This window comes from Eubalaena glacialis, chromosome 12 (genome assembly GCF_028564815.1).
Source record: "Eubalaena glacialis isolate mEubGla1 chromosome 12, mEubGla1.1.hap2.+ XY, whole genome shotgun sequence".
In the NCBI taxonomy this organism is placed as follows: domain Eukaryota; kingdom Metazoa; phylum Chordata; class Mammalia; order Artiodactyla; family Balaenidae; genus Eubalaena; species Eubalaena glacialis.
The window spans coordinates 14,057,644-14,070,718 of record NC_083727.1 but is presented as its reverse complement, the minus strand read 5'-3'; the positions used below and the strand labels follow the sequence as shown (position 1 = coordinate 14,070,718).

General features: G+C 34.7%; 1 protein-coding gene across 1 annotated transcript in view; it reads right to left on the bottom strand.

Moving 5' to 3' along the window:
• The window catches only part of SYNE1 (spectrin repeat containing nuclear envelope protein 1), a 448,877-nt gene that overhangs the window by 342,381 nt on the left and 93,421 nt on the right, over positions 1-13,075 (bottom strand). Inside the window, exons 4-6 of the mRNA XM_061207647.1 lie at positions 10,694-10,777; positions 3,985-4,077; positions 2,907-3,085 (exon numbers count right to left, since the gene is read on the bottom strand). Of these exons, the coding sequence (XP_061063630.1) occupies positions 2,907-3,085; positions 3,985-4,077; positions 10,694-10,777 (356 nt within the window). The remainder of the gene's footprint in view (positions 1-2,906; positions 3,086-3,984; positions 4,078-10,693; positions 10,778-13,075) is intronic.

Genomic DNA, 13,075 nt, shown 5'->3' with positions numbered 1-13,075 from the left:
TGTAGAGATGTGGGTGGATCTAGAGACTGTCATACAGAGTGAAGTAAGTCAGAAAGAGAAAAACAAATACCGTATGCTAACACATATATGTGGAACCTAGAAAAATGGTACAGATGAACCGGTTTGCAGGGAAGAAATAGAGACACAGATGTAGAGAACCAACGTATGGACAGCAAGGGGGGAAAGTGGCCGGGGGTGGTGGTGGTGGTGTGATGAATTGGGAGATTAGGATTGACATGTATACACTGATTTTTATAAAATGGATGACTAATAAGAACCTGCTGTATAAAGAAAAAAAAAAAGAAAACTAAAAAAAAAAATTTAAGGTGGGTGTAAATAAGTGAACAGCTGATAAATATTCATCATGTATTAGATATTTTCTGATTTTCTTGAACTTTATTTAGACACTTTCAAAAAAGAAATATATAAAATGTTTTCCTAAATATTCACCATGTTGGAACGATTAAAAATGGTTTGTTACATGGTCTTCCTCCTTATTTGTTGAATACACACACACACACACACACACACACACACGCACACACACCTATAATGATTTGTATTAGATCAAACTAGTAGGTGATATTCCTAAAAAGCTTTAGTCCAAGCCTCTGAATTGTAGATACAAAATCAAAGAAAATTTAGATACCTCACTTAAAGAAGTGATACAAACTTAAAGAAACTTAGATTCATCACTTAAAGAAGTACACCCAGTTTATAGGCTAATACATATTTGCTTCAAGTTATTTTGAATGGATCTGGATACACATGTCTTCATTTGTTTGGTTATCTTACTGATTTTTGTCCTAAAATACAACTGTTCTTAGACATTTGAAAAGAAGGTATGCAAATGTCAGACATGCTTTCATTTCTGACAGTACAGATAGTAGACGAAATTGGTAAAAAAAAAAAAAGAAGAAGGGGTATTAACTATCTTGTGTTACTGAAACAGTTTTTTGATTTACTTCTCAAGTATTTTGAAATTTTATATGAAAACTGAATACACTCTGACAATTTGGTGTTCACTGGATGCTTTATCCTTTTTCGCCATCTTCAGTCTTGTGAGATGGATAAACCTTCACACTACGGAGTCTCACAAATTATAATTTTACAGACATGTCATATACTGAACTAGGTACAGATTCTAAAGTTACTTTATCCATGTCAGGTAAGAAATTGCTTGAAAAATAAATACCAGGATAGTGTAAAATAGCTTTTAGAAAAATTATCAACAATGTGGTAGCATGATGGAATCATGTGTCCATTCCAGACTATTCATGGCAGAAAGCGGTCATCTCCCTAAATCTCTACAATTTATGCAGCTGTTAAATAAATGGATCTCATTGAGGTGTTGATAGGTGGAGAATCCTTGGGTCCACAAATCTGGACATTTATACAGGTAAGGAAAATACAACTTCCACCAATGTTACAAACATACAAGTTGCAGGAATGACGATTATTATTAGACCCCTGCACATCATGTGTGAAACAAAACTTATGCAGGAAAACTCCAACATCATCGAATTTGATTTTCTTTCAAACTATATAATATTAAATGAAAATTTATTTACTTTGTTTAATTAAATGCTGTGTGGAGCAACAGACAACAGAATATCACATTGACATTATTACAAAGTTTTATCGCGATAGCATCATGATATATGTTGTAGCAGGTGGTCACCAGTCCTCCCCTACCCAACATGTTTCTTCTCCCTGCTTGGTTAAGCTGCAGAAGAGATTAGTAATACCCACTGTAGATGGAATGCAAAGAGTATGCCAGCAATGTGGGAAGGGCTTTTAATTTCATCCCTACTAGAGTCCCAAGAGCCACAAAGCTTTGCTTTCAGAAATATTTTTAATTGCAACTTGAATCATAAAAATATACCCCAAATTAGAAAACCACCAACACACTTCACAAGTTAAGCAAAACTATATAAGTTAGTAACACTAATTACATCTTCTCTATGTTTATTTTTTTCTCTCCTTATTTTTGCTCTTCAAACTCTTTAAAAATAGAACTTCCTGTGTTTAGTGCCTCAGTGTTTTATAATGATAAGTACTTGTTTACAACTATTTTCCAGAAGGAGAGAATTAGATGTGGGTTATATCTAGGCATGTGAAACAAAATAGAAAGTGAGTTAATTTTACATGTCATTTAGGAAAATCTTACAAAAACACAACTTCTAGGTGAAGAGATCTTATTACTTACCACATCTGACCACAAAATATTGGTATGATCAATTGAAAACTCTATTGAAATTGCTATGAGAAAGTACTTTTTGAGAGTAGTAATTTTATATCCAGTATTCTCACATATATGTGCACACATGTAAATTTATTATGCTTAGAAGCAAACTCCCAGACCATATAGCTGGAGCTGACAAAAGAATGTACATTCCAGATAAAAGATAAGATCAAAGAAAACATTAAAAAATAAAATTGCTAGAAAGTTTCAAGGTATAAAAACAAATATGATTATTTCAGGATGTGGACCTTAGTCCACAATATTATTAAATAGAACTCAATAGTCTTATGAAGAGAAAATCACGTTTAAACCTCTAATTTATTTGTGTAAAGATTATCTAATAGCAGCAGAAAATCCAAACAATGACCTAAATGGAATTAGTCCTCATGCTAATCAAGTGTAGGGATTAAACAACTTAGTTGGGTCCCATCACACAAGTGAAGAAGGAATTAGTTTTATTACACCATTTTCCTAGAGTATCAGGGATGCTTTCTGTTTACATTATAATTCAAGGGAAGAGTGAAATGAGAGCCGAAGCAAAGCCATTCATTCATATGTCGCCACAAATTTTGCAGTCACTGGAATGTGCACTCAGTCATAAATTGATAACTCAAATTATTCAAGGGTTTCTAATTTAAACAAACTCCTTCTTGGTACTTACTTGGCGACTGTGTACTGGACCCACTTTAATAAAGCCTTCTTAGCATTTCCTTGGATCTTGGTGGCCACCTTGCGTTTGCTTGGGGGGCTGGCGGTCTCAGAGCTGACCATGCTGTCCACGGAGGATGTGCTGCTGGACAGAGACTGCAGCTGCGGTAGGTTGCTGGTCAACTCCTCAATCTGCGTGCGCATCAAGAGTCGGCAAAACGTCAGCATTATCTTTGTTCTTCTCTTCTCAGGTGCTTTACTTTTCCAACTTGATTGATCTTAACACCCTTAACCTCCCAACAATATAAGCTCTTAAAGAGCACGACCCATGTCTTACTCCTGTTTGCACTTCCAACCACATCTAAAATGGGACCTTGTACACAGTAATGAACACTTGTTAAATACATGCATGAATGAAGAAAACAAAACCTAATGGTTCTCCAAACTCAAAGAATGTGCACACCAAGAGTGAATCCTAATGTAAACTATGAACCTTGAAATGATAGTGATGTGTCAGTAAAGGTTCATTAATTGTAACCAATGTTCCACTCCCATGGGGGATACTGGTTAAGGGGAGGCTATGCATGTGTGGGTGCAGGGGGTACATGGGAAATTTCTGTACTCTTTGCTCAGTTTTGCTGAGAACCTCAAACTGCTCTAAAAAAATAAAGTCCATTTCTTTAAAAAACAACCTTACGGCTAGAAGAATTATCCCAGAGAGAACAGCAAGTTAATTTCTCCCCTTAATGTCTAATAGGACCATAGAACCGCTCCCTTCCAGAGGACAAAGAAAAACTTCCTGAACTCTTTTTACACCAATATTTCATCTCCATCGTGTTCTACCCACTTTTCGGATTGGGTACCTGGCCGAGTTCTTTGGGGAGTTCCATATATAACACCTTAGCAGAGAAAAAGAGGGCATTTTCCGCCAACAAAAAACAATGTACATGTGAAGGTCACATCTCTGCTAACTTGAGGTTCAGCCGCAAAGGTACAGAAAATGAGGGCATTATTCATTATTAAAATGTCCACCACTACCTCCATCTGTGACATTTATATCAACTGAAAAGAGAGCTGAAGAAGCACAATACCTGGAAATACAGAATAATGGTCCACATCAATCCGAGAACTATCGAGGGTCGGCCATCAGCTATATCAGTGGAGTTAATGTTGACTAATTTAATCTGTTTAAAAAGAAAAACTGTACTAGTAATGTACTAGAAGATTACAGACCATTTAATTATGCAATAAGTAGCAGTTTACTAGACGTCAATAACATTTGGTCATGCCTGTGCAGCAGTACACAAGAATAAGCAGGGTGAGCCATAAAAACAAACGAGCACACGGTCTCAGTGGAAATTTCAGGGGCATTCATTAGGTGCACACAATAAACACAACTACAGAACGAATTTCAAAAACTGGTTTAAAGGTGAAAAAAATATGACATCATGCGAGGAATTACCAACAAAATGCCAGACAGGAAAAAAAAAAAAAAAGGTTATTCTTTACATTCAGAGGTTGACTGGAACGTAAAAGAAACTGTAAGGGGAAGTTTAAGAAGATGCACTTACTTTGAAATTTGTTACCAAATAGCATGAAACTTATGTTCTCTTTTACCTATAAAAGTCAGGAGTTAAAAATTCTAAAATTTGTACTAACCGGTGATCCTCTGTACATGGACTGACATGAAAAACAAAGGGAGAAGATGATACATATACATAAATAGTCCTTCAAAATCCACATTATTTGTTCAAAGGGAATAAAAATGCAGGTGGTAAATTTAGAGCGTGATTTGCAGAATACATTTAAAAGATAAAGGAAAGCCAAGAAATAGTTAAGAAAAATAGTTAATTGTTAAGAGAAATAGTTAAGAGAGTAGAAAGAGACTGTGGGGATTCAGTTCCCTACTTTGGGGCACTGACAACTATAAAGCACTCAGAATTAATCTGTCTATAATCGTCCCCGATTATTCATTTCAATGTCTTCCCAACTATGAGAAAGTCCCAGGAAAATAGACTTGTATGGTAGGTCCAGCTCAGTCAACCTCTATAGAATACAATTAACTGCTCATCCCCCTCTTCATAATCCCTGGACAAATTAGAAAAAAACTAAAGTACTCCTTAGACTTCTAGCTCAGTAATTCTCAGCCAAGATTGAATAAGGTGTGATATTAAAATAAAGTTCAGAAGTTTGTAAATAGCTTACTTTTTAAAAAATATCAGAAGCAAAATCATCCCACAAACACCTTACTCGTGAGTAATTAGTTTAAATTTACTAGTTATACATCTGAGGAGTAAAGTAAAAGCTAGCACAAAAGTCACTGTAAATAATTTGAGATATACCCATGGGATTTTATCTCACTGCTGAAGTTCACTCGTCAGGTTCAGAGACAGAAAAAAATTGAGAACTTCCACAGATCACAAGATCATGTGTCTACTTCTTTTAAACCTAGCACTGTGTAAGATATAAAATACTTGTTGGTGGAAAATAAAGAGTGTCACATTTCTTTAATCTTTTATGACAGAACCTATTATAATCTTTATAATCATTTTGATTGCTCCATTTTAAAATTTCTCCAGAATTTTCTCTATATCCATTTTAGTATCCATGGGCCACAAATTTATAATACATGCTAATAACCACAAGATTAATGCCTTTCATAGAGGACAAATTATTTCTCTTTCCTTATATATCATTCTTTTTTAAAATGCAATTGAATATATAAGTTGAATTTTCTACCTCAACCCAGCTCCAACTGCACTTTGAAGTTTATACATTCAGCTTATTATGGAACCTGAAGATCTTTTGCTCAACTTGTGAAGAAAAAATATTTTTCAAAATTATTTTCTTTCTTAAAAACTTAAAAACCATAATGGGTTTGGGAAGCACAGGTTCTTTGTTTGTTTTACCTCCTCTCCCTTGCAAAATCCTATGAAATATACAATAAACTTTTAATAGCCCTAAGATTGTGGGATGGGCAATAAAGACACATCCAAAGAGACTGAAGAATTCCAGAAACCAGAAAGGATGAATCACATAGATGGACTTCACCTCAGACCTTCTGAGCCAGAAAATAAGGAAGGCGGCCTAAGAATCTGTTTTAACAAAACCTCTAGGTTTGGAGAAGTTCGATTTTGTAAGCCAGAGGCCTGAATGGACTGAATTATCTTCAAAATTCACATGTTGAGGCCCTAACCCCCAATGTGACTGCATTTGGAGATAGAACCTTTAAGGAGACAATTAAGGTGAAACAAGGTTATAAGAGTGAGCCCTAATCCAATAGCACTGGTATCCTTACAAGAAGAGGAAGAAACACCGGAACTCTCACTCTCACTTTCTCGCTCTCTCTCCGCACACACACACAAGAAAGGTCACGTGAAAGCACAGTGCCAAAGCAGCTGTCGGCAAGCCTGGAAAAAAGGAGGAAATCAACCCTGATGACACCTTGATCTTGGACTTTCAGCCTCCAGAACTGTGAGAAAATACATTTCTGTTGTTTAAGCTATCCAGTCTGTGGTATTCTGTTACGGCAGCCATAGCAGACTAATACAAGGCCCACAGACGTTTCAAAAAAATATTTGAATTATTTGGGAAATATTTCAAAAAAATTTAAATAAAAAATCCAGATTACCAGCTTTTCTTGATATATTGGAAAACCTAATGAATAGATGCATTACCACTTTATAAGTTGTTTTCTACCTATATATATATAGGTAGCCAAATACCTGCATATTTAATAAATAATTTAAATAAATTAAATAAATAATAAGATTTCAATAAAAATCCAGACTACTGGCTTTTCTCATTCAATTGTTAAACCTGGGATCACTGTGCTTGCATTTCATCGAGGTAACTCCAGATGGAATTGAGTATTTGCTTCTTTCTTCCAGACAGCACATGGGACTACTCAGTTTTCCTGCTACCATAATCAGCTTCTACATCGTTTACATCATCTATCTGGACCTCACAGGAACCTAAATTTATGTCCTTGTGTGCACTATGGCAAGCTTTAGGAAACGTGGTCAGTGACTGGCTCCCTGTATTACTATTTAGAATAATCCACCTGACACCTCACTGGAGAAGAACTTGTGGAAAGTAGTGATGAATCTATTCATTAGAGCCAAATTTATACAATTCTTATCAAATACTAACATATGCCTTTATTCAGTAACCCTGTAAACAAGTGGAAAATAAACACAATGGTAGGGATTTCTTCAGTAAACTTGAAAAGTGCCTTCATTATTCCTTATCCGAGTACTAAACAAATCTTCTATCATCTAAAGAAAAAATCTAAATGGAGGACAAAGTAAATACAAAGGTTAAAGACAAATTCTTGAAAATATGTTTGAGACTTAGGTTCTTAAATTATAAACAACAAAAATAAACAGTAAGAGGGAGGGCACCAAAGAGTCTTCAAAAACTCATTCTACCCCACTGTCATTTATTTTGTGAGCCAATGGGGTAAAGAAATGCAAGAAAGAGAAGCCCAAAACTATGTATTTCAGGTAGATTTTTAAAAAATCGAAGTAGTTAGGGATTTGTGGGGACAGAAAGGAAATACTTTGGATTTTGTCCTGAGACTCAAATGCATTACTTTTTGCCCTTAGTAAATATAATATTTAAAATCTGAATCCTCTACTTTTTAAAAAGTTATTCAGGTTTGTTCTGTGAAAATGGACCTGGTACAAACAAGTCTTCTGTGAAAAGAAGACTATTTGGTTCTCTTTACAAACAATGCCTTTCATGGGTTAAGTCATTAAATTTTTCTCCAAGACATTAATTAATAAGAAGAATTTTGTTTTCATATTCTAGCCAGCGAATACACATCAGAACAAAGAAGGACACTATTGTTATATAGCCAAAATGGAAGACGAAATGACTGGGAAAACTCTAAATATCCTGTTAAATTAGGCTTTTTTTTTCAGCTTTCCGTGAAAAACTCATGAAGCGAGAGAAGGAAGAAGAGAAACACTCCATTAAGAATGATGTTAAAGTGACCTGGAAACAATGTCCAATATTCTACTAGAAGCTAAGATTGTTTTTCTATACCATCTTAATGCTTAGAATCTCTCTTTGGTGTGAAGTTAGCACACTTGACTGAACTTTATACTGATTCACTGTACTAACAACTCATCAAAATGTAAATTATTTAAGAGCTAGAATCTAGTTTTTCTTTAATTTTGTATTTTCCAGAATTCTTGTTTTACAGAAAGTATTCAATTATGCATTTGTGGAATAAATGAAATAATTTAGTGCATATAGACAGAGAAGTAAATAACTGAATCATTCTATTTTCCTGAAGCATCCATTTATAAAGCTGGTTTTGGTATTGCCAAACACAGACTTCCTGAATTTCCACAAATTAGAAAAGGCTAAAATCTAAAAGGATTGGTGCAACCCTTCTGGAGGGAAATATGTCAACACCTAACAAAACAAAATACACACTTATGTTTTGACCCAACAATCATACTTCTAAAAATTTACCCAGAAGATACACTTCCAAATACAAAAATACTTATGCACAGTTATTAATTGCATCATCGTTTCTGTTTGAAAAGTGCTAGAAACAACCTAAATGCTCATTCGTAAGAGAGTGGTTGAATAAACTCTGGAACATCCAGACCACGGAATACTATGCAGCTGTAAAAATGAATGAGGAACATCTCTGTGAACTGATTTGAGGGATTTCCAGGATATACTGTTACATGAAAAAGGTAAAGTGCACCTGGTGTATCGCTAGTATGCTACCTTTGTATAAGAAAGAAGGTGGTGTATGAAAATAACCTGCTCATTCCTGCAAAAGAAATACAGGAAGGATAAATCAGAAATTGGAGAAACTGGTTACCTAGAGGTGAGAAAAGGAGTAAAAGGAAGGAGAATGGTAATGGAGAAGTAAGGATGAGGAGGGAATGCCACTTCTCTAAGTGTAACTTTTACTCATAGAATCATAATAATGTCTCATTCTCTAAAATAAAAAATAATTAAAGTCAACTAGGATGTGTGTGGGGTTGCCCAAAATGGAATATTACTTAACTCTATTACAAATGAATAACATAATCACACTGAAAGGATGGGAGAACAGAAGTGACCTAGGTAAATCTGGACAACAGTCTCTTGACAGGATATTGTAATGCTGAAAACCGAAAGAACTGTACACAAATACTGTTCTCCAGTTAGTCAATATGTTTCTCACAAAGGTGTGGGTTAGCAATTCTGAAACTACTTTATGTGTATATACTAGGGATGAAAAAGAAGAGAATACATTGTAGATGAGAGTCAGGTTTCTCACTGTCAGAGAAAACAGAAAGAAATCATCATGAAGTGGACCTTGTGGTATTGGACTGAAATCAGAAGTATCAATTTGAAGTAAAGGTTTACATGCACACATAATAGAAGAAGCTATATAGTAAGAAACAGAGAGAGAGAGAGAGAGAGAGAGAGATGGAAGGGAGAGAAATATAGATATGTGTGTGTATACCCAGATTAGTAAACATACATATATCTAGATCTGTATATTGAGAGGGCAATGAAACCTCAGTAGCCATGAGCACACCTAGCACCCAAATCTTGGTTTCTAAATGCCATTCACTAATGAAAGGAACAAAGCCTCCTTAGAGAAGTGGTTGATTCTAGGACTAGGGTAAGGAAAATATAAGATAAACCTGGAAAATTTGTAGTTCCAGAAAATAAGGAAATGCTTGAAAAAGGATGGGGCCATGTCAAAAGAGTACAGGAGCCAGCTTGAAGGAACTCTTAATGGACAAAGCTAGAACAATCTGAGCAACAAAATAATAACAATAATAACAATAATAGTAGTCATACTGGATTATAACTATAGAATAAAATAAATATCCATGAGTCCATAATGAAATAAATAAGGAATTGAATAAATAAATAAATGGGGAAGAAAGGTCATCTTTTTCTTACATAACAGTTCCAATTAGTAAGTATAAAAGAAATGAGGGAAAAACAAAATCATCATTATGCAAACAGCACAGAAGTAATTATTGAAGGCAACTGATGCTAAAATCAGTGAGCAAGAAGCAGAATATTAGCATAATCTCAATTATCTCCCCTAAGTTATTTCTGAATTATAAATGGAAAAATAGTAGTTTTACCATAAAAAAAAACTCAGCAGATGACTTAATCAAGTGGTTGAGGTTAGCATCACCAGCAATAAGACAAGTCAGAATCCTGTCTATATCCACTAAACTGATGCACTGAGAAGAATACATCACTTCCTTGGAATTCTTGCCAAAAATGCATACCCTCAATCTAATCATGGGAGAACATCACACAAACCAAACTGAGAGATATTATGAAAAATAACTGCCTAGCAGTTATCATTAAGGTCATGAAAGACACAGAAAGACAAGGTCATAGAATGGAAAAGACAAAGGAGCCACAACAATTAAAATGCAAGGCATGTTATTGGATTGGATCCTGGAACAGAAATAAGACACTGGAGAAAAAATGATGAAATTAGATTAATTTCTATGCTTTACTTAACAGTATCATACCAATTTTAATTTCCTTATTTGGTAGTTGTACTATGTTACATATATGTACTATGTACAAATAAGTCCCTCACATTAGAGGAAGCTGGCTGAAGTACAGACATGAAATCTCTGTGCCTTTTTTTTTTGCCACTCTTCTGTAAGTCTAAAATGATTTTACAATAATATTGCACATATATGTTGTATAGATTGCATGCAGTGTTTTTACCCAACAATCAACAATGAAAATATTAGTATGTCCACGCTTTCTTCTTGAAGTGTTTTGTTTTTGTTTCTCTCTTACCTGCCTTCCTTCCAGGAACTTGAGTGCCGTGCCAATGTTCGCCACAGCATGGATTCGCTTCATCCGGCGTCCTTGTTCACACGGCTATAAAAGGGGGAAGGATAGGAATAAGTAAAAATGCACACATTAAAAAGACAGTTATAAAATCTATTTAAGTGGATTCAAAATATATTTGAAGAATGTTCAAGAACAGCCAACATACTCAATTTCTATAAAGGTTAGCAGATACATAGAGGAGCGTTATCCCCACAGCACTTGGAAGGTGTATAATTTACTCAATAAATACATTCATTCTCAGCTTCTGAATGCACTTACCCTTAAGGTTTCTGTGTGCTTAAGGTTGGAAATTCACAAAATTCCTATGTTGTCTACTAAGACTGTTATTCCTGCAAGTTAGGAAGTATTTTTATGAAAAGTACTCTTGGTGCGTGTGGAGGGCAGGAGATAATGGGAAATCTCTCCTTTCCTCTCAATTTTGTCATAAACTTAAAACTTCTCTAAAAAATAAAGTCTTAAAAAAAGTACTCTTGGTCACTCACATTTTTTTTTCAGTCATACTAACATGAAAGTTGCTGACAGTATTAGTGGCATTTCTCTGCCTGAAGGACCGAAAAGCATGGCGCACATGAGCCAAGGTTAAAAAGTAGGAGTGTAAGAATGAAAACGTTCTTCGCGAAATAGTATGTTCTGGTACAAGGATACTAAGTTACTTGTGTTTGATTCAGCAAAATATAATAAATTAATAAATAATTTAATAAATAGAATAAAATAGTAAGTGCTTTCTATGTGCTACACTGTTCATTTTAAAACTCAAAATAATTTCAGTGAAGTAGATAACATTACATTTACAAGACCTAAGAGGATAACAGGTCCATGATTGCAGAGCTGATAGACTGGTCTCTTCTCTGTGGCACTAGAACTCTAAACAATCTCCCATTAGAGCTCAAAACTAAGTATCTTTTCATTTCCAGTTAAAAGTGTAACAACAGGTAATTTTTTATGACATCATTTAAAACAAATATATAAATAGAAAATATACTTTAAAAATGTTTATCCTTTTCTTGCATGGCCCACTTATTTAGTTATTTGATTAATTATCTTTTATAATGTAAAAAGCACCTAGGAACCCACAACTAAAACAAAGCCAGGACCCAGAAATTAAGCACAAAAGCCACATCCCTCAATATTACCATTCATTCCATCCCCCTGCACTCCTACACCATGGCCACCATCACAATAAACCCAGTCCAATGTTTTCCCTTTTATACACATTCATTTCATTTATTGCATTCTTAAAAAGAATATTTATTTCAGTTCTTAGCTCTTATATAAAGAATATCGCTGTATTAATCTTTTGATACTTACTTTTCCACATAATAAGATTGCTAACATTCATCCATATTGTTTCCTGTTGCTGTATTTCATTCATTTTGACAGCCATATACTGTGCCATTTATTTACTCTCCTTCCGATGTGAATCTGAATTATTTCCAGGTTATTCCTATGTGACCTGTGCTGATAGGTCATTCTTGTACATCCCACCTTTGGTACAAGTATAAAGAGTTTCTCTCGGATGTATACCTAACAGTGGAATTGCTGAGTCAGGGGGAATGTGACTTTTGAACTTCTAATCTAACGCCAAACTTTTCCAAAGTGTTTATACTACTCACTCTTATCAGCAATACAAGAATAATCCTGTGGATACGTATTTTGTCCAACACTTGATTTTGATAGTTATCTTTAAAAAATTATTTTCAGTTGAATGTATGTAACATGGTCTTTCATGGTGGTCTTCATTTGCACTGCCCTGCTCAACAATGGTGTGAACATCTCACCCTCTGTTTCTTTTTCTTTTTATTAATTTTTATTGGAGTATAGTTGCTCTATAATGTTGTGTTTGTTTCTTCTGTACAGCAAAGTGAATCAGCTCTACATATACATATATCCCCTCTTTTTTGGATTTCCTTCCCATTTAGGTCACCACAGAGCACTGAGTAGAGTTCCCTGTGCTATACAGTAGGTTCTCATTAGTTATCTGTTTTATACATAGTAGTGTATATATGTCAATCCCAATCTCCCAATTCATCCCACCACCCCCCATGCCTTGGTATCCATATGCTTTTTCTCTACATCTGTGTCTCTATTTCTGCTTTGCAAATAAGTTGATCTGTACCATTTTTCTAGATGCCACATATAAGTGATATTATACGATATTTGTTTTTCTATTTCTGACTTACTTCACTCTGTATGACAGGTTCTAGGTCCATCCACAACCCTGCAAATGGCACAATTTTGTTCCTTTTAATGGCTGAGTAATATTCCATTGTATAGATGTACCACATCTTTTTTCTTAACTTTTTATTTTATATTGGAGTATAGCCG